Here is a 20,632-nt window from a genome sequence, read left to right as displayed (position 1 = left end):
TGTGATAAAATGCCATAAAATTCAAAGTTCCTAACATGGGGCTGTTTTCAAATTCAAAATCCGTGGCCTTCGCTAGGCGAGGCAGAGGCGAACGAGACAGTAGCTGACTTTTCTATTCTGTTTTTTTTTATGTTTTATCATAGCCATGCATTATTCATCCTATCCTATTTATTGTTGTGATATTTCTCCGGTGTAATCTTCGATTGCACCCTGATTTGGTGTTCTGACATGTTTCTTTTTTTGAGTTTCGTAAAGGTTCACATATCCCAGGAAAAGGTTATTGGCTAGGTATTCCACTTTATTTGTGGGATACCCTTGTGGAGTTTCACCCTAAATTAATTTTTTAATGTATTAATTTCTAATGTATTAATTTTTTAATATATTATTTTTAATAATTTTAATGTGGAGTTTCATCCTAATTATATAACTAATTGTAAAACTTTGCCTTTGAATAAGTGATCTTGGACCTCTCTTTGTTGCCTTACGATTACGATATTACGGTCATGTCCCGCGAACGTGGGGATACCCTTAGCAAAGACCCTTCGGTTAAATCATCATAAAATAAATTATAGTCCCTCGGATGTTGCCTTCGAATATACAACTTTGTCCCTCGATGACCCTCCGATGTTGCCTACGGTTAAATGATGATAGTCCCTTCGAATGCTAAGGTATCCTCATAACTGTTGCCTTCAATGACCAATCGATGACCCTACGATGACCCTTTTACATCCAAAGGATAAAACTACTTATTTCTCAATAATAAGGACAGTTTTACCCTCATAAGGATAGGAAATACTCATAAAGACCTTGGGTCGGTATAACTCTTAATTGCTGGCTCACAACCTAAAACATTTTTTCACACCTCACACCTTTCAAAATACCTTCAGAAAATCACCACTTGGTATACATTCATACTAGAATCATTACCGAGTTATATTTTTCTAAACAATTTTCAAAACTAAACGAGATAATCACTTTGTATACATTCATACAAGAATCATTACAAAGTTAAATTCTCTTTTCAAAACAATTTTTCTAAACAATTCACAAACACTTTTTTTTTTAGACAAAAATAATATAAGTGATCGAGCAATTAAGAGCCCATGGATAACCATGGATACAAAGGGTGCTAACACCTTCCCTTTGTATAATGTACCTCCCGAACCCAAAATCTAAATTAAGGTTTTTCCTGTTCTTTTCCACCTTTCCTTATTGGATAAAAGAAAAGTCGGTGGCGACTCTTGCTAACCGCGACATTGCGATTAAAACCACAAAAAGTCCAGTTCACCGTATGACACCATCTCTCTTTGGTCGCGAGACCATGTCTTTTCCAGGTTTACTTCGAGCGTTTCCTTTCCCTCTTTTGGGATAAATAACGCACGGTGGCAGCTTTGTTTGTTTTGTTTTAGCTCGCCGGTTGTTTTTCGCGGATGCGACACATTTGCCTGACTCTTTTGTAGGTAGGGCATGATCACCATTGATTCATCAAGATCATATCTAGGGTTTGAGACCCTCATGACAAAGGGTACAGCCATGAATTGATCCAAGAATGGTTATGAGCATCATATATGAGTTCCATTGATTCCTACATGTTATATTGATCAAGTTTTCTTCAAGAGTTTGAGGGTGATTTGCCTTGGAAACCCTAGTTTGACTAGGTATTTTGAGTAACTTCTCCAACAAGCTATCTCACCAATTGATCAAATTTCTCAAGGGACACTTCAAAATTCATCATCCTATGCATATATGATCTACCATGAGCCAAGAAAGTCAAGAGAATTGAAGGTTAGCAAGTTGGTTGATGGTGGTTGGCCAGATGAATTCATCTGATCAAAACTGGGTCTCCCTAGACCCTATCTCCTACAATTTTCACCATATGAAAATGATTCCAAGAGAAAAGTTACTCTAAATGACATTCCAAACAACTTTCATGTTGTGACCTAGACGTATTTTTGCTTGGAAAATAATTTTCTATGTTGAAATATTATAGGTCATTTTGTCTAAACCCTAATTTAAAAGTCAATTTCCCAAGGCCATAACTTGCTCAATTTTTATGATATGAAAGATTTCCAAGTTGCACAATCAAATTCAAGGTGTCTACTTCAACTTTGATGTTTGGAGTGAGAGCAAATTCAATTTTTATGAGCATGTGATATGAGGTTACATTATAGGTCACTTTTGACCAATGCCATTGAACAAGTGATTTTTCCAAACTTCAAAAATGCATAACTCTATCATTTCAAATCCAAATTATAGCGGTAAATTCATGATCATCAAGCTATTGATAAGCTAGAGATCAAATAACAAGAGTTGCCACCGCGCTTTTATTGTTTCCAAGGGAAAAGAGGAAAAGTACGAACAAAACCCAAAAGTAAGAAGTTTTCAAATCAAAACTAATAAAAAGTCAGAGATCACAGGTAAGGGGGTTGGTTACACAGAGGGAAGGTGTTAGCACCCAAAGTGTCCTAGGTACTCCTAGAGAGCCCTTTTTGTGTGCATATGTATTTTGTACAAAGTGATGTTTACAAAAAATAGAATGGGGGGATGAGAAAAGAATTCATTAATTATATTTTTGTGTTTAACAAGACCTTTGGTCTTGTGCCTACGTACCAACATAAAAATGAGGGATCAAAACCTCGTAGTTCAGGATACAAATTTCAAAATGGATGCATTGTTTTTAACAAAATTAAGTTTGAAAGGAACAAAGGCCTAAAATGGTTTGAATGAGTTAGTTCTTTTTGGCTTTTTGAAAGTTTAGGTCAAGTATAGTTAAGTCTATTTACAAGTTGGATTTAAGAAAAGAAGTTTGAAAATGCAATGGCATAAGGCCAAAGTTTCTATCTTTTTGCAAAGTGGTCAAAGTTTAGAACAAAAGTAGTTCACTCAAAGAAGGTTTTTTTAAAACAAGAGGGAGATATTTTGAAATTAAAGAAATGGTGAGAAGATGAAGAGACTATCCTATGCACAAAATTAAAAGTTTAGAGTTGAAAAGATCTGACCGAATGGGTAGCAATCCAATAGACAAGAATGTCAATAGAAACCCAGAATTCCCTTGGACTTTTAGAATCAAGCAATATACAAATGCACAATTATATTATCTTGAAGAGCAAGGCATCAAATAAATATGGCCTCATCCAAGCTTATCCATTCCATGATCTTCTTCCAAAATAACCCATGTATCAGATGAATTCCACAAGTCACAGGTTCAAAATAACAGCTTCACAATGATCATGTTGCAGATGAACTCAGAGATGCCTTGAAAGATGTATCATATGAAGTTCAAATTGCAAGCACTTGGTTCTTCAACAAATTGGCATTGGCCAAGTCCACTAGCACATGAAGGTTGCCTAGATTCTAAGTCCATTTGTCCAAGATCAAGCCAACAGTCCACTCAAACGTTTTTTAGGGTTTTTGTTATTATTATCTACATTAATGGTCAAAGACCACAAAAACAAGCAAAGTATACACAAATAAAATATATCACACAATATGGTCCAAATGGACAAAGTGAAAATTGCATTAACATAAACAATTAGAATGATATGAACAATGGCAAATGAAACAGAGTGTTAAACGTAAATTGCATTAAAGTAAAAGCTTGAAATTAAAAGTTAGTAGTTAGTAAGTTAAGAGTTAGTATTATTTTCTTTTTGCTTTTCTTTTCAAGACATTCTTTGGAGAACACTCAACCCACTTATCACAAGCATGGATCCTTGAACCAAAACATCTTCCAAAAGGAAGGAAAGAAGGCCAAGTTTCCACACAATACCATGAAAGAGGGGAGACTTACAATCTCACTAACTAGAATGCTTATGCCTTTTATGTCACAAATTTAGCGCTATGTTAAGCAATCGTAATTGGACTTATGTAGAAGTCACAACTATTTAAGGTCGGGCAATAGAATTTTGGTGTTAATGCATGTTAGAGACATAGTATAATGAACTATGCTCATGAAACATACCACACACAAAAAGAATATGCAAAAGGTGTGGCCTAATCTCATCCATACTCATGTTAATTTTTCAATCAACTAGCATTAGGACTTTGAGATATCATAGGCCAAATGAAGTGAATGAATGAAGAAGGGGAATAAGATGAAGTGGGAGGGGGATAAATGAAATCATAAATTGGTCAAAGGAGGACTTTTACCAAATTAATATCATTCATTCATTTTAGGAGATGGAATGTACATTCCATCAATCCCCTAAATCCAATGATATTAATTTGACAAAGTCAAATCAACCTTGACCAAGGCTCAACAACAAGAGTCAAACATAAACAAAGTCATCACAATTGATCAACAAATTTATTTGGCATTTATTCAAATTAAAAATAATAAAATAGTGCATTTAAATTAAATATGGTTTGTCCAATTCCTAAAATCTCATCAAAACACCAAAGAAATGGCCATGAGATTTATCATAGGTCAAACAAGGTCAAAGGACCTTGGAGAAAAAAATTCATAATTTTTGGATATTTAAAAATATTTTTAAACAATTAAAAAAATGCAAAATCAATTAATTTATGAAAAATATTAAAAATGATCCAAAAAATAATTTTAATTCAGAATATGAAAGAGAAAAATATTTGAAAATTTTTGGTGAAAGTCCCATATTTTTTGGATCAATATTGAATTTAATATGAATTATTGAAAATAAAGCAAATAAAATGAAAATTAAAATATCAGAAAAAACGTGGACCACTTGATCTCCCTCATTAATTGAGGTGGCAGATCAAGTGGCCAGGAGCGCGCTATCCACCATGGTCCTTAGTCAGCGCGTGGCAACATTGGTAATGAAAAGGGACGCACGAGATTAAAACAAAATGAATGGATCATGTGGTTCAGAGACTTGCCAACGCATCGCCGGAGCCAGAGCTCCGGTCATCTTCTCCGGTGGACCTCACCGGACTGGTCCACCATCAACCATCACCAAAATGAAAAATAAGGACATGATTTTAAAGTAAAAATGGCACTGAGCTCGAATCTGGCCTCAATTCATTCTAACTCCAAGTATATTGAGAGATACATGGAGTTGAAATTTGAGGTACATGAACTGAGTTGCCTCGATTTGGCCTCAAAGCAACTCAACCTTCTTGCCTACATTGGTAGGACTTCAGACAACCAAAGAATCAATAGAATTGAGCAAGAATTTGAGAGAATCGAAAAGTTCAAAATTTCTGAAAAATACCTTCAATGGAGGTCTGGATTCAACTGATCTTGATCTTGCTTGTGCTAGGTCTCACTCCACTTGCTTGCAGAAGAAGGATTAGATGCTTGAAAGGCTATGCATTTTTGGAGATTTGAATTTCAAAACAGTGGAAATTCAACCTCAAATTCAAGAGAATTTCTCAGGCTTATCCTTTGCAAAGTGAGGGTTTGAGATGGGAGGTCAAAGTTGGCGCGAATGTGTGTTCATTTATGAGCAATTGAAGCTCTATTTATAGCCAAAATAGTTGATAATTGCACACTTCAAATCACTTTCCAATATTGGCAAATGGTGATGCAAGGGTGCATGGGCGCGTACAGGCCCATGAAATCATTGTTTGAGGTCCACAAATGAATATTGAATGGTCTGAATTAAGTTTGGATTGCAAGGCAAGTGTGCATTGATGTTTGAAGTTTGATCCTTGCCAAGTGATATCACCATGTTCATGCCATGCGCAACCTATGCATTTCTTGTCCAAAATGAATGAATTTGAGCTCTTTAGAAAGGTGAGATCAAGAGGAACAACTTTTATGTTTAACACTTCTTCATTTGGAGCTTGGAACTTGGAGAAATTTGAGGTGGAAGTTTGGAAATTTTTGACATATCAAAATTTTTCTAAGTGTCAAGCCATATGTCTCAATATTCCACCTTGCTTCACTTTTTATGTGAGCTTCAAATGAGAAAAGTGTCTTCATCAAAGTTGTATCTCTCTCAAATACCTTTAAAATGGTCACCAATTTCATGTCATTTTGATTTGAAATGATAGAGTTATGCATTTTTGAAGTTTGGAAAAATCACTTGATCAATGGTATAGGTCAAAAGTGACCTATAACGTAACCTCATATCACATGCTCAAAAAAGTTGAATTAGCTCGCACTCCAAACACCAAAGTTGAATTAGACACATTGAATTTGATTGTGCAACTTATAAATCTTTAATATCATAAAAATTGAGAAAGTTATGGCCTTGGGAAGTTGACTTTCAAATTAGGGTTTAGACAAAATAACCTATAATGTTTCAACATAGAAAATGATTTTCCAAGCAAAAATAGCTCTAGGTCTCAACATGAAAGTTGTTTGGAATGTAATTTAGAGTAAGTTTTCTCTTGTAATCAATTTCATATGGTGAAAATTGTAGGAGATAGGGTCTAGGGAGACCCAATTTTGATCAGATGAATTCATCTGGCCAACCACCATCAACCAACTTGCTAACTTCCAATTCTCTTGACTTTCTTGGCTCATGGTAGATCATATATGCATAAGATGATGAATTTTAAAGTGTCCCTTGAGAAATTTGATCAATTGGTGAGATAGCTTGTTGGAGAAGTTACTCAAGATACCTAGTCAAACTAGGGTTTCCAAGGTAAATCACCCTCAAACTCTTGAAGAAAACTTGATCAATATAACATGTAGAGATCATTGGGACTCATATATGATGTCCATAACCATTCTTGAACCAATTCTTGGTTGTGCTCTTTGTTCATGGGGGTCTCAAACCCTAGATGTGCACTTGATGAATCAATGAAATCATGTCCTTCCTACAAAAGAGTTAGACAAATGCAAAGATATATTTTTGGTATTTTGGTTAGTGAAATGAGAAAATACAAGTATGATATAATCACAAAAAATGTTTGGTGATCTATCCCAAAACAAACCCAATGAAAGAGGGGTAAGGAGGATGACAAGGTATGATCCCAATGCTAATGCTTATGATGAAATTGCATGAGGGATCTTAGGGTCAAAATTGGGGTCTGACACAAATGACATGAAATTGGTGACAATTTTGAACGTATTTAAAACAGCTACAACTTTGATAAAGACACTTTTCTCATTTGAAGCTCACATAAAAAGTTAAGCAAGGTGGAATATTGAGATATATGGCTTGACACTTAGAAAAACTTTCAACATGTTGAAATTTCCAAACTTCCACCTCAAAATTCTTCATGTTCCAAGCTCCAAATGAAAAAGTGTTGAACACGAAAGTTGTTCCTCTTGATCTAACCTTTCCAAAAAGTCTAATTTCATCCATTTTGGATAAGATTTGCTAGGGTTGTGTATGGCTAGAACATTGCATCATCATTTGACAAAGATTAAACTTCAAGCTTCCATGTACAAATGCCTAGCACTCCAATTTGATTTCAGACTTGTTCACATTCAATTATGGACCTAAAGGAATGATCTCATGGGCCTGTACACACCCATGCACACATGCATCACTCATTGCCAATTTTGGAAACTCATTTGGAAGGTACAAATATCACATGATCCAGCTATAAATAGAGCTCCGTATGCTCAGAATTGAGGACCCTTCCGCGCCAGCTTTGATCCCAAACACCTAACCCTTCCATTTGAGAGGATAATCCTGAGAATTTCCTTTAGAAATTGAGTTTGAATCTCACTGTTTTGAGATTCAAAACTCTAGGGATCCAAGACCTTTTGTGCATTCTAATATACTTCTGCAAGCATCTTGAGCAAGATCACGCACGAGCCAAAGCAAGAACAAGTGAATCCAAACCTGCATTGAAGGTATTTTCTAGAAAATTTCATCTCTTCGATTCTCTCTCAATTCCATTCAATTCTCTTGGATCTTTGGTTGTTTGAAGTCCTACCAATGTAGGCAAGAAGATTGAGTTGCTTAGAGGTCAAATCGAAGTAACTCAGTTGACACACCTCAAAATTCAACTCCTCATATCTTTTTATATATTTGGAGTTAGTTGAAATTGAGGTCATATTCGTGCTCTACGCCATTTTTTCTTTCAGATCATGTCCTCCTTTTTTATTTTGGTGATGGTTGAAGGTGGACTAGTCCGGTGAGGTCCACCGGAGAAGAAGACCGGAGCTACAGCTCCGGCCGTGTGTTGGCATGTCTCCAACGATAGGATCCATTTAAAATGATTTAGTCTCACGCGTTGGTTCTGATTACCAATCCTGTGGCGCATTGACTCAAGTCAACGGTGGAAAGCGCGTTGAGGACCACTTGATCTGCCACCTCAATTAATGAGGGAGATCAAGTGGTCCACATTTTTTTGTTATTTTTTGATTTTCTTTTATTCCTTGTATTTTCATTAATTCATATTAATTTTAATATTGATCCCAAAATATATGAGAGTTTCACCAAATAATTTCAAATAATTTCCTCTTTCATATTCTGAATTAAAATTATTTTTTGGATCATTATTAAGATTTTTCATTATTTAATTGATTTTGCATTTGTTTTTAATTGTTTAAAAATACTTTTAAGTCTTTAAAAATTTTGAAAATTTTTCTCCAAGGTCCTTTGACCTTGTTTGACCTATGATAAATCTCATGGCCATTTATTTGGTGTTTTGATGAGGTTTTATGAATTTGACAAACCATATTTAATTTAAATGCCTTATTTTAGTTTTTTTAATTTGAATAAATGCCAAATAATTTTGTTGACCAATTGTGATGACTTGTTTGTGTTTGACTCTTGTTGTTGGGCCTTGGTCAAGGTTGATTTGACTTTGTCAAGTTAATATCATTGGATTTAGGGGATTGATGGAATGTACATTCCATCTCCCAAAATGAATGGATGATATTAGTTTGATAAAAGTCCTCCTTTGACCAATTTGAGTTTTGATCCATTATCCTCCCTCTTCATCTCATTCCCCTTCTTTATGCATTCATCTCCTTTGGTCTATGATATCTCAAAATCCTAAAGCTAGTTGATTGAAAAATTAACATGAGTATGGATGAGATTAGGCCACTTCTTTTGCATATTTCTTTTTGTGTGTGGTGTGTTTCATGAGCATAGTCCATTATACTATGCCTCTAACATGCATTAACACCAAAATTCTATTGCCCGGCCTTAAATAGTTGTGACTTCTACATAAGTCCAATTACGATTGCTTAACATAATGCTAAATTTGTGATATAAAAGGCATAGCATTCTAGTTAGTGAGATTGTAAGTCTCCCCTCTTTCATGGTATTATGTGGAAACTTGGCCTTTTTTCCTTCCTTTGGAAGATGTCTTGGCTCAAGGATCCATGCTTGTGATAAGTGGGTTGAGTGTTCTCCAAAGAATGTCTTAAAATGAAAAGCAAAGCAAAACAATACTAACTTCTAACCCATTAACAACTAACTTTTAATTTTAATACATTTACTTTAATGTCATTTAATTCTAGCCTTTATTCATTTGCCATTGTTCATATCATTCTAATTGTTTATGTTAATGCAATTTTCACTTTGTCCACTTGGACCATATTGTGTGATATATCTTGTTTGTATATACTTTTCTTGTTTGTGTAGTCTTTGACCATTAATGTACATAATAACAACAAAAACCCTAAAAAACTTTTGTGTGGACTGTTGGCTTGATCTTGGACAAATGGACTTAGAACTTAGGCAACATTCCTATGCTAAAGGACTTGGCCAATGCCAACTTAATGAGAAACCAAGTGCTTTCAATTTGAAACTTCATCTGATACATCTTTCAAGGCATCTCTGAGTTCATCTGCAACATGATCATTGTGAAGCTGTTATTTTGAACCTGTGACTAGTGGAATTCATCTGCTACATGGGCTAATTTGAAGAAGATCATGGAATGGATAAAGCTTGGATGTGGCTAACTTTATTTGATGCCTTTGCTCGATAATATAATTGTGCATTTGTGTGTTTCTTGTTTCTAAATGTCCAAGGGAATTCTGGGTTTCCATTGACATTCTTGTCTAGTGGATTGCTACCCATTTGGTCAGATCTTTTCAACTCTTAACTCTTAATTTTGTGCATAGGATTAGTCTCTTCATCTTCTCCCCAATTATTTAATTTCAAAAATCCCTCCCTCCCTTTTTCAAAATCTTCTTTGATTGAACTTATTTTATTCTAAACTTTGACCACTTTGCAAAAAGATAGAAACTTTGGCCTTATGCCATTGCATTTTCAAACTTCTTTTCTTAAATCAAATTTTTAAATAAACTTAACTATACTTGACTTAAATTTTCAAAAAGCCAAAAAATAACTAACTCATTCAAACCATTTTTAGGCCTTTGTGCCTTTCAAACGTAATTTTGTTAAAAGCAATGCATCCACTTTAAAATTTGTATCACGAACTATGAGGTTTTGATCCCTCATTTTTATGTTGGTACGTAGGCACAAGTCCAAAGGACTTGTCAAACACAAAAATATAATTAATGAATTCTTTTCGAATCCCCCCCCCCCTCATTCTATTTGTTTGTAAACATCATTTTATACAAAATACATATGCACACAAAAAGGGCTCCCTAGCAGTACCTAGGACACTTTGGGTGCTAACATCTTCCCTTTCTGTAACCAACCCCCTTACCTGTAATCTCTGACATTTTATTAGTTTTCATTTGAAAACTTCTTACTGTTGGGTTTTGTTCGTACTTTTTCCCTTTTCCTTTGGAAACAATAAAAGCGCGGTGGCGACTCTTGTTATTTGATCTCTAGCTTATCCATAGCTTGATGATCATGAATTTACCGCTACAGTAGTCTTTGATATGCTCATGTGCCATCCATAGGGTGAAGAGTGACAATGGTGAAAACACTCTCAATCTCCTCATCAGGAATGCATCAGCGAAAAGTACCATCGACATCTCTTTTAAATAGGAGAGGGTCGTCCCAATAATACTGTTTCAGGTCATGGAAGAATCTCTTATTTTTTTGATAGGTTAGATCGGGAGGTAAAACATCAACGGCGAGGTAGTTGATATAATCAACGTACCACGGAACTGTAGATTTAGCTATAGTTGTTGCCCCTCTGGTTCCTTCTTTATGTCAGAGGTGCCCTCCTCAAAGAAAATCAAAGAGTGAGCATAACGGGGCGCCTCAGCTCTAATAAATGCTACCAGCCTATCATAGGGTAAATAATCATTAATGGGTAGTTCTTCAGACTTACCATCATTAATTCTAGACTGTAAGACCCCAATTTTGTCCCTAAGATCCCTCATGGAATCATAGCATTGCATTGCATAGCCTCAAGGATCATTGAGCATCTTGGCTCCCTTTCCCTTTGGGGTGGGGATCTCTTGTGAGTGGTTTAAGATCACCAAGCATGCTTGAATTGTATATCATTGTTTTTCTCATTTTTGTTTACTAACCAAAAGCACAAAAATATGTCATTTACATCTTTTGTTGTAGCTCAAGCAAGCACCAGGTCAAGAACTTCAAGAAGATCCTTTGTGCAAGAGATGAGCAATTTCCTCAAGTGGTAAAGGCTCAAGTTCATCAAGACATTTCAAGGTCATCTGAGGACCAAAAAGTCAACTGTGCAGTCAAATGAGGGCTATGAGGTGGGGGAAATGACTTGAGACACCTCAATCATGTTTAAATGAATCCTATTCATCATTCTAAACATCCATCTTGAAGATTCAAAGGTCATGGCAAAAGTTACTAAAAATGGAAAATGACCTGTAATTCAAAGTTTCCAAATTTGGCAAGTTTTTGGTCCACATTCAACTTGACTTGTCAATGTCAAAGAAGTTTCAAATGGATTTTTGGTGAACATGAAAGTTGTAGATCTTTGTCTCTCCTTTCCAAAAAGTCCTAATTCATGTTCATATGATGAATGGTTGAAAAGTTATGGTCATTTGATCACAAGGTGTGCATGGAAATTCAAAATGGCCTAACTTTTGATACAATGCTCCAATTTGGTCCATTCTTTTTGAAAAATACTCCTTATGTGCAAGACATCTCAAATTGACCTCATTTGGCTCAATTATGCAAAGGAATCATGGCCAAGAGTTCATTATTTTCACACATGTGCATTTTGAAGAAAATTTTCATAATTCATTTTTTGATTAAGATGCAAGCAAACCAACACTTCCATCATGACCATTGGATAATTTTGAGTGGACTAGAAGCTTAACATGGGACTGTACACGTGTGTTTTGGACATGCTAGCTCATTTTTCATTTTTGCATATTACTTCATAACTCCTTAATCATGATTAGCATTTGGCTTAAGTGATTAGCAGCATCATTAACAAGGCATATATAAGCTCAAACCCTAACCATAACTGAAAGAACAAGCATTTTTAGATCTGAAATTTGAAACTCCCTCCAATTTTCTCTCACTTTGAATTTTGATTTTCTCCACACAAACACCAAAAATTCTTGGATATTCTTGATCATCATACTTCATTGATCACGAATCATCATCTGTTTGTTGCAATTGAGCCAGAATTTGAGCAGTTCATGTACATGAGCATGGCGATGGAAGTTTGAAATTGAGGTAGATCCAAGTGGTTTCATTCGTTTCTTTGTGCACAAAGCTTCAAGGCAAGAGCATAGGATTGGATCTAGAGCACTAGAGCTGTAGAGCGCTTGAGGACACGATTTCAACAACCTTCATTTCCAGGTGATGCAAATTCGATCCTCTCCTTTTGTTGTTTTTTGACCATAGACGTGTAGATCTTGATTAGTAGAGCTTGTAGATATGTTTAGATTTGATTTTGGTTGAGAATTGAGCATGTATGATGAACTGAAAGTTTTGATCATGAAAATGTTTTGCTTCGATCTGGAAAATCCATGAGGAATTAGGTTGATTTGATTACATATTTGGAATGTACATGGAAAACTGGTTCGAATGATGTATGCCTCGATGAATTCTGGAAATTTTTTGGTCTGGATGTCGCCGGAGATGGTCGTAGAAGACGACCGGAGCTTAGCTCCGGCGTCTCTGTAAATCCTAGGGTTTGTTGACTGTGTTGCCATGTGTTTGCCCTGCGTGTCTGTTTGATTGGCCAGGATTTGTTTGACTAGCCACGCGTGCATTGAAAATCTGATGTGTGCATGCTGACGCGTTTAATGAAACGCAGCACTTTGATGTTTGAATGTGAGCCGTTTGATTTCCATGCGCGCCTTATCCAACGGCTGCGGTTATTTCTGAATTGATTTGAATGTTTTCTTTTCCCTCCATTTTCCATGCATTTTCCAATTATTTTGTTCATCTTAGAAAATTCATAAAAAATAGAAAAATGATCCAAATGAGCTCCAATTTTTTTTCATAGTTTTATTTTGATGTCTAGTTTTTTATGGTATTAATTTTGTGAATTGTTGATGTCTGGTTTGTGATGTGTGAATTTTTGAATCCATGTTGTGCTATTTTGATATGTTGTGTTCAATGCATTGTGAAATTCTCTATGTTGAACAATTGGATCCAATTTTTTGCATGCTTGACATTCACACATGATATGATTTTTTGGTCACTGGTTTGGAATTTTTCTCATATGCTATCATTGCTTTTGACACATGTAGATAAATGTGACAATTTGTGTCACATTTTTGACATTGGATTGTTGCATTTTTGATCACATAGCATTTGAACCTTTCTGGATTTGATCTTTTGCATAATGATTGTTCATGACATGAGGAGCTTGCATAAAAAATCTCAAAGTCATTGCATGCATTTCTATTTTGATTTGAATTTTCTAAATTGGAAGTTCACTTTGTGCACATTTTGTGATCATTGCATAGCATAGGCCATTTGAGATATTTGCTTATTGAATTTATGCTGGTCCTTTTGAGGACATTAAATGGAATGTTTAAATGTGCATTATATGGAAGATTGAGTTCTGTTTTGATCATTTGGTTTGGTTTTGAACTTAGTCTTTGTACTAGTGTTTTGTGCATAAACTAATTGTGCTTTGTGTTTCAGGTTTGGACATTTAGCCTTGATGGTTGATTTGTTCTCACTTTGTGAGATGCAAATGATTTGAGTTCTAACTTGTGTTTGTTTTGTAGGATTTTAAGTGATGTGCTTGAGCTCATGAGTTCATTTGAGTGCTTGGGCATTGTTCATTGGATTGTGTAATTGTGGGAAGGATTCACTGTTTGTCTGTTGGTTTTATAACTGAAATATTAACTGTTTAGTCTTTGTACAGGTACCTTAGTTGCTTGCTTGCTTTTGCTTTTGCTTAAGCCTTGGATTGTGGTTGATACACCACTTAGGTAGTTATCTTCTTACTTCATGTAGTCTGAAGTCCTGTCACCTTTTTGGCAAGCATTTTGCTGGCAAGTCCTCCTTCAGAGGCTTTGTTTGTGTTTGTTTACAATTGTGCCAAAGACCTCCAAGATGAGGCATGTGTTATCTGATAAGTCCTCCAAGAGTAGAGGAAATTGACGGATAAAAGGGATTAGTAGCCAATCCCCCGTTATTCAGTGAGTCATTCTTTATGCTCGCACTACGTGCTGATGCTTCTGAACATGTACCCAAGATCTTTGTCCAGTGTCTGTCAAGTGGAATAGGATCCCTTTCTGGATCCCCACGCTTTCTTTGTCATGAGCTTACTCTGGCCAGGGTTAAGAGCATGAGGTCTCGTCCTCATTACCATTTTGATCAGCTTCACCCTAACATACAATGTTATTGGTTAAGAGCTACAGATTACCCATTACAGTTTGGCTTGTTTGTCGAGGTTGATATGACCCCTCTTGACTAAAGCCCACCCATTGTTTGAGCTTTTGTATGTATATAGTGTGTGATGTGGATTCCATGTGTGTGCTTTTGAACTTTGAGTTTCCATTTGAGCTTAATTTGAAGATCATTACCATGTTCATCTAAGTGAGATACAAGATACATTGAGGATCTCTTATGAGACTTGTGTGATTGCTTATGCTTTGTGCTTGTTTATTCCAAAGGATAGGAACGACTTGGATCATCTATATGATCTCAAGAGAGGAACTCCTAGTGTGGTTTCATTTCTTATCCCCCACCTTCTTGTTTCCCCTTAGGACTTAGTTTCCTTTTTCATTTCTCCATTCTAACCCAAACCAAAACTCTTTTTGTGCAAACATTTGACTTTGTTTTCAACATTAGAAACATAAGCCTTATGCTTTTGATTTTCAAACTTTCTTTTCATAACACTCATTTTGAATTGAATCTTTAAGTCAACTTTGACCATTTTTGTATATACTTCTAATTGGCAAATATAACTCATTCAAATTTCTTTTGTGGTTTCAATAGCCACTTCTTAATCAAAAAATTTCATAACCTTTAGCTATTAGGTTTGTGTTATCCTTGTGGTAGATATAATACTCACCTTTGTCCTTAGTGATGGAAAATGAGCCTTCCATGCTTATTATAGGGTTAACCCCTCACTAGCATGTTGAAGCTATCCTCACATGGTGGACTTGTGGTTTTTCAGGTTGAGTTTTCTCCCTTTGATAACAAAAGACCTTAAGGCTTTTGGACCAATCAATCCACTCATTTATTTTTTGAGATTTTTTACCCGAACTACGAGGTTTTGATCCTAATCTTTTTATAAGAGGGTACGTAGGCAATGGGTTTATCCATCCAAACACAAAATGTAAATAACTTGTATATTCTCTTTTCATCTCTTCAATCATGTTTGCACAAATAAAATTTTCACAAAAACAATAACCTTTGCAACAAGTATGAAAAGGGCTCCCTAGGATAACGAACCCCCTTACCCAGATCTCTGTTTCTTTTACTAGTTTTGTTTGTAAAACTTTTAGGTTTTTGTTCGCTTTCTAACCATTCCTTTGGATAAATAGAAGTGCGGTGGCGACTCGACTTTGTATGATTTACCTTGGATTTAGTCAATATCTCCAATGGTAACGAATACACCGCTACATAGACATGTGATCCGCTACCACATTTTTAGTACCCTTTTTTTATTGGATCTCCATGGAAAACTCTAGCAGTAGTAAAATCCACTAAATCAGCCCAAGGCTTCGCATCTTCTTACTCAATAGGTACCTGATAGCAGCGTGGTCTGTGTACATAATAATTTTTTATCCCACAAGGTAGGAACAAAATTTATCAATTATGAACACGGTGGCTAAAAGCTCTTTTTCAGTAGTAGCATAATTGATATGAGATTTATCCATGGTCCTATTGGCGTAGTAGATGGCATGTAGTTTCTTATCTTTGTGATATCCTAAGACATCAACTATTGCGTATTCACTATTATTTCACATGATCTCAAAGGGTTAGCTCCAATCTAGAGGTTGCATTATAGGTGCGAAGATCAATGGGCTTTTCAGCAATTGGAAGGACTCATGACATCGTCCATTGAAGATGAACTCAGTGGCCTTCATGAATAGACCAGTCAAGGGTTTCGTGATCTTAGAGAATTCTTTTATGAATCGTCAATAGAAACCAGCGGGTCCAAGAAAGCTCCTGACTTCTCTTACAGTTTTAAGAGGTTGCAAATTCTCAATCACTTCTATCTTAGCTCTATCAACCTTGATTCCTCTAGCGGACACTAGATGTTCTAGGACTATGACTTCCTTCACCGTGAAGTGGAATTTTTCCCAATTTAATTCAAGGTTGACCTTCACACACCTCTCAAGTATGTTTTCTATATTAGTTAGACAATTTTCAAAACTTTACCCACATACAGAAAAGTCATCCATGAAGACTTCCATTATATCCTCTATGAAGTCGTCAAAGATGGCCATCATACACCTCTGAAACGTAGTTGGAGCGTTACACATCCCAAATGTCATTCGCCGGTAAGAAAAAGTACCATAAGGGCATGTGAATGTAGTTTTCTCTTGATCACTCAGTGAATTGGGATTTGGAAGAATTATGAATACTCGTTCAGGTATCAAAAGTGTAAGTGCTTGGCTAAACGCTTAAGCATATGATCAATAAACGGGAGAGGGGAGTGATCTTTCCTAATGGCTTTATTCAGCTTTCTATAATCAATCATATTCTCCACCTGATTATTGTAAGTGTGGCCAAAGAGTCTCCTTTTTCATTCTTTACCACTGGCATTCAACCTTTCTTTGGTAACACGTGTATCAGACTAACCCACTTAATGTCAGAGATAGGATAGATTATCCTGACGTCAAGAAGCTTTTGTACTTCTTTTTTGACCACCTCGCTCATATTGGTGTTTAGCCTCTTCTGGTCCTCTCTTGAGGTTTTAGAATTCTCTTCAAGTAGAATCTGGTGCATGCACACAGATGGGATAATTCCTTTGAGGTCATTGATGATGTTTCATATCACCTCGATATATATTTTTAAAACAACAAGGAATTTCTCAGTTTCTTCTCTACCTATATCAACATTAACTATGACAGGTCGGTTAAGCTCACTATCTAAAAACTCGTATCTATGGTTTTGAGGCAACTCTTTAAGCTCAACTTTCGGTTGCTCTGTGCCAGGCATTAGATTGGGAGTAACGACGAGGCATTCTTATAAACCTTCATCTAAATAAACCTCAACCTCATCTTCCTTTACTTCCAGCGTCGGAGGCGCAACCAACTCTACAGTATGTGGTGCCTCTAACGACAACTCCTTTAAGAACTCATATATTATGTCTACAAAGCAACAAGTGTCATCTATAGCAGGGGCTTTCATGAATTGGGATAATATGAACTCAATATTTTCCTCACCAACCTCTAAGGTAAGCTTTCCTTTCTTTACATCTATTATAGTGCCGACAATAGCTAAGAAATGTCTACCTAACAAGATTAGGATATGAGAGTCCTATTTAATGTTCATCACTATAAAATATGTAGGAATATATAGCTGACTGATTCTTACTGGGATGTCTTCCAATTTTTCAACTGGGTACTTTACTGATCGGTTAGCCAGTTGAAGGGACATTTTTGTTTGTTTTAAATCACCTAAATTGAGCCTCTCACAGATGGAAAGAGGCATCAAACTAACACTATATCCTAAGTCATATAAATCTTTGTCGATGATGTACTTGCCGATAACACAGGGAATCGAGAAGCTCCATGGATCCTTCAATTTGGGCGGCATCTTATTTTGTATAATGGTATTGCATTATTCAGTGAGTGCCACCTTACCATCGTCATCGAGTTTCCTTTTGTTGGTTAAAATATATTTTAGGAACTTAGCATACGAAGGCATTTGGGTTATTTCCTCCAAAAAAGGAATTGTGATGTGGAGCGTTTTTAGGAGCTCCACGAACTTCTTAAATTCTCCCTCGGTCTTAGAATTCGCAAGTCTTTAAGGGTAAGGAATATGCGGCTTATAAGGAGGAGGAGGTACATATGGTTGTTCCTTCTCTACTACCTCCTTTGCTTTTTATGTATGCCCATTATCAACTACGGGTGGTTCTCTCTTAAGGCCTTTGTTAGTTACTCTCTCAGGATCCTTCTCTACACTCCTTCTTACAGTATGGTCTCTAACTCCCTTATCCACGAGGTCGTATAACTCTGTCCCACTTTGCAGTGTTATGGCATTAGCATGTCCCTTGGGATTAGGTTATGGCTGACCAAAAAATATTCCAGTAGGGGAAGTTGTAGCCGCTTGTTGCCAGACCATTTGGGAAATTTGTGTCTCTAGAATTTTATTATGAGTGGCCATAACATCTACTTTGTTGGCTAACTACTTAATCAGCTCAATGGTATGAACATTCTGGTTCATGAACTCTTTATTTTGTTGAGTTTGAAACAAGACAAAGTTTTCCATCATTAGTTCCAAATTAGTTTTTTTTTGGTAAAGCAGGAGCAACTGAGGCTTCTTTATGGTTTTCAAAACCAGGTGGAGTAGTGGGTGCAGGGCTAGGTGCAAATAGAGTATTATTGTTCTTGTAGGAAAAATTTGGATGATTTCTCCATCCAGGATTATACATGTTGGAATAAGGATATCCTCACGCATAATTAACCTAGTTAGGGGTAGGCTCGACTAATAATTGACAGTCAGTAGTGACATGTCCTTGGACTCCACAGATTTCACAGTTGGGAGTCACAATAACTACTGTAGTTGCATGGGTAATGGTCAAATTGTCAATCTTTTGAGTGAGAGCATCTACTTTAGTGTTCATATGATCAAAACTGTACACCTCATACATACCACCTTTAGGTTGTATCTTTTAAATGAGAGTGTGTTCTCTTCCCCCATTGATAGTGGTTATGGGCCATATTCTATATGAGTTGGTAGGCTTCTTGGAATGGCTTATCGATCAAAGCACCTCATGTCGCAACATCAACAGTCATTCTTGTATTATAGAGAAGACTGTTATAGAATGTGTGGATTATCAACCACTTTTCCAGACCATGATATGGGAAGCGTCTCATCATGTCCTTATATATCTTTCAAGCCTCAAAGAGGGATCACCGTCAACCTATCCAAAATAGGTTATCTGGTCTCTTAACACTGTTGTCTTGCTTGGCGGGAAATACCTTGCTAAAATGCCTTTTTAAGCTCATTCCATGTACTTATGGAATTCGAAGGTAAGGACTGTAGCCAAGCTCGGGCTCTGTCCCTCAGGGAAAAAAGAAAAAAGGTGCATTCTAATGGCTTATGGATTGACGCCATTACTTTTTAATGTGCCAACGTACTGCACAAACACGAAAAGGTGCAAATTAGGGTTCTCCGTTAGGCTACCGGAGAACTTGTTCTGCTGCATGATTTGCAGTAGAGAGGGTTTCAGCTCAAAGTTATAATACTAAATCGCAAGGTTAATAATACTCAAGTGTGATTCGTCCTGTGATGGGATGGCGAATTCCTTAAGAGGACGATTGTCGTTTTCAGCCATTTCTAAACAAGGTTGTTAAATTTGGCGCCTAACATGTAGGTAGAGCTCGATATATTTTGTTGGTTCCACTAAGATCTTGGTACTGTGGGTTCTTCGCATACAACCGACATGAGGGGAAAATTAACTGAAACAAAATTCCTTAGTCTATACAACATAACAATGGAGTACGATAATGATGTTATTGGTCCCCGGCAACAACGCAAAAAAATTGGTGTGGCCGCAAGTCCATGACTTTATCGTGTTAAGTATAAAAGATTATCGATTCGTTAGAGATCAATTGACAACTACTGTTATCTACTATCACTATTTTTATCTACAACGATGATAAAAGTTTTGATTGACAAAAGCAATAATTAAATTGGTTTTGATTAAATTATAAAAATGAGAGACCGGAATATAGTTCTCGTCGATCGTTGCAACTCACAAAGTCGTTATTTATATTTATAATGAGACAATATTTTCTTGTAGAAAAAATGAATTAATTTAAAGGTACCCTCCACATTCACGTGACCGGTACATGACTTTAGCTTTGTATCTTACTGCCCGTTTTCGCGTGTCGAATGTGCTACAGTGCAAAACCCTTTTTTGAAAATAATTGCTTTTAATTACTCAAAAAGTATCTTAAGATAGAAAATTTAATTTAAAGATACTGTAGGAATACACCACTAAGTCACGTTCTTGCCTCATTTGTCACGAAAAATTATATCATACTCACACACTAGGTGAAATTATTAAATGAATCATTACCTAACATCCTTGTAATCTATGTTGAACATCTTTACTTCTTAATTTCTATTTATTGTTATGACCAAGTGACAACAATCAATTATTATTTACCTTTGTTCATACTATTTTCACAATTTCTTGTGTTGAAAATCAATTTAAGTTAATGTAGTCTCTGTGTGATCGATAATCTTACTTTTAACACTTGTTACCACTTTGTCTGTGTCTACCAGCACATAAA

The 20,632-nt window shown here is 36.0% G+C and overlaps 1 protein-coding gene across 1 annotated transcript; it reads right to left on the bottom strand.

Moving 5' to 3' along the window:
- Window positions 1-17,351: 17,351 nt before the first annotated feature.
- On the bottom strand, window positions 17,352-17,924 carry LOC127130549 (uncharacterized). The gene is made up of 2 exons (XM_051059538.1): window positions 17,786-17,924; window positions 17,352-17,620 (listed from the first exon to the last, which is right to left on the bottom strand). The coding sequence occupies exons 1-2, from the start codon at window positions 17,922-17,924 to the stop codon at window positions 17,352-17,354; spliced, it is 408 nt and encodes a 135-aa protein (XP_050915495.1).
- Window positions 17,925-20,632: the final 2,708 nt, after the last annotated feature.

The sequence above is a fragment of the Lathyrus oleraceus genome, chromosome 3, assembly GCF_024323335.1.
Source record: "Lathyrus oleraceus cultivar Zhongwan6 chromosome 3, CAAS_Psat_ZW6_1.0, whole genome shotgun sequence".
Taxonomy (NCBI): domain Eukaryota; kingdom Viridiplantae; phylum Streptophyta; class Magnoliopsida; order Fabales; family Fabaceae; genus Lathyrus; species Lathyrus oleraceus.
The sequence above is the reverse complement of the archived record's forward strand: the minus strand, read 5'-3'. Positions and strand labels throughout refer to the sequence as shown.

Coding starts and splice junctions, on each gene's coding strand:
- LOC127130549 (XM_051059538.1), bottom strand. CDS start 17,924: ATGCCGCCCAAATTGAAGGATCCATGGAGCTTCTCGATTCCCTGTGTT. Junction 17,621..17,785: donor CTGTGAGAGGCTCAATTTAG/GTGATTTAAAAC, acceptor TAATCTTGTTAG/GTAGACATTTCTTAGCTATT.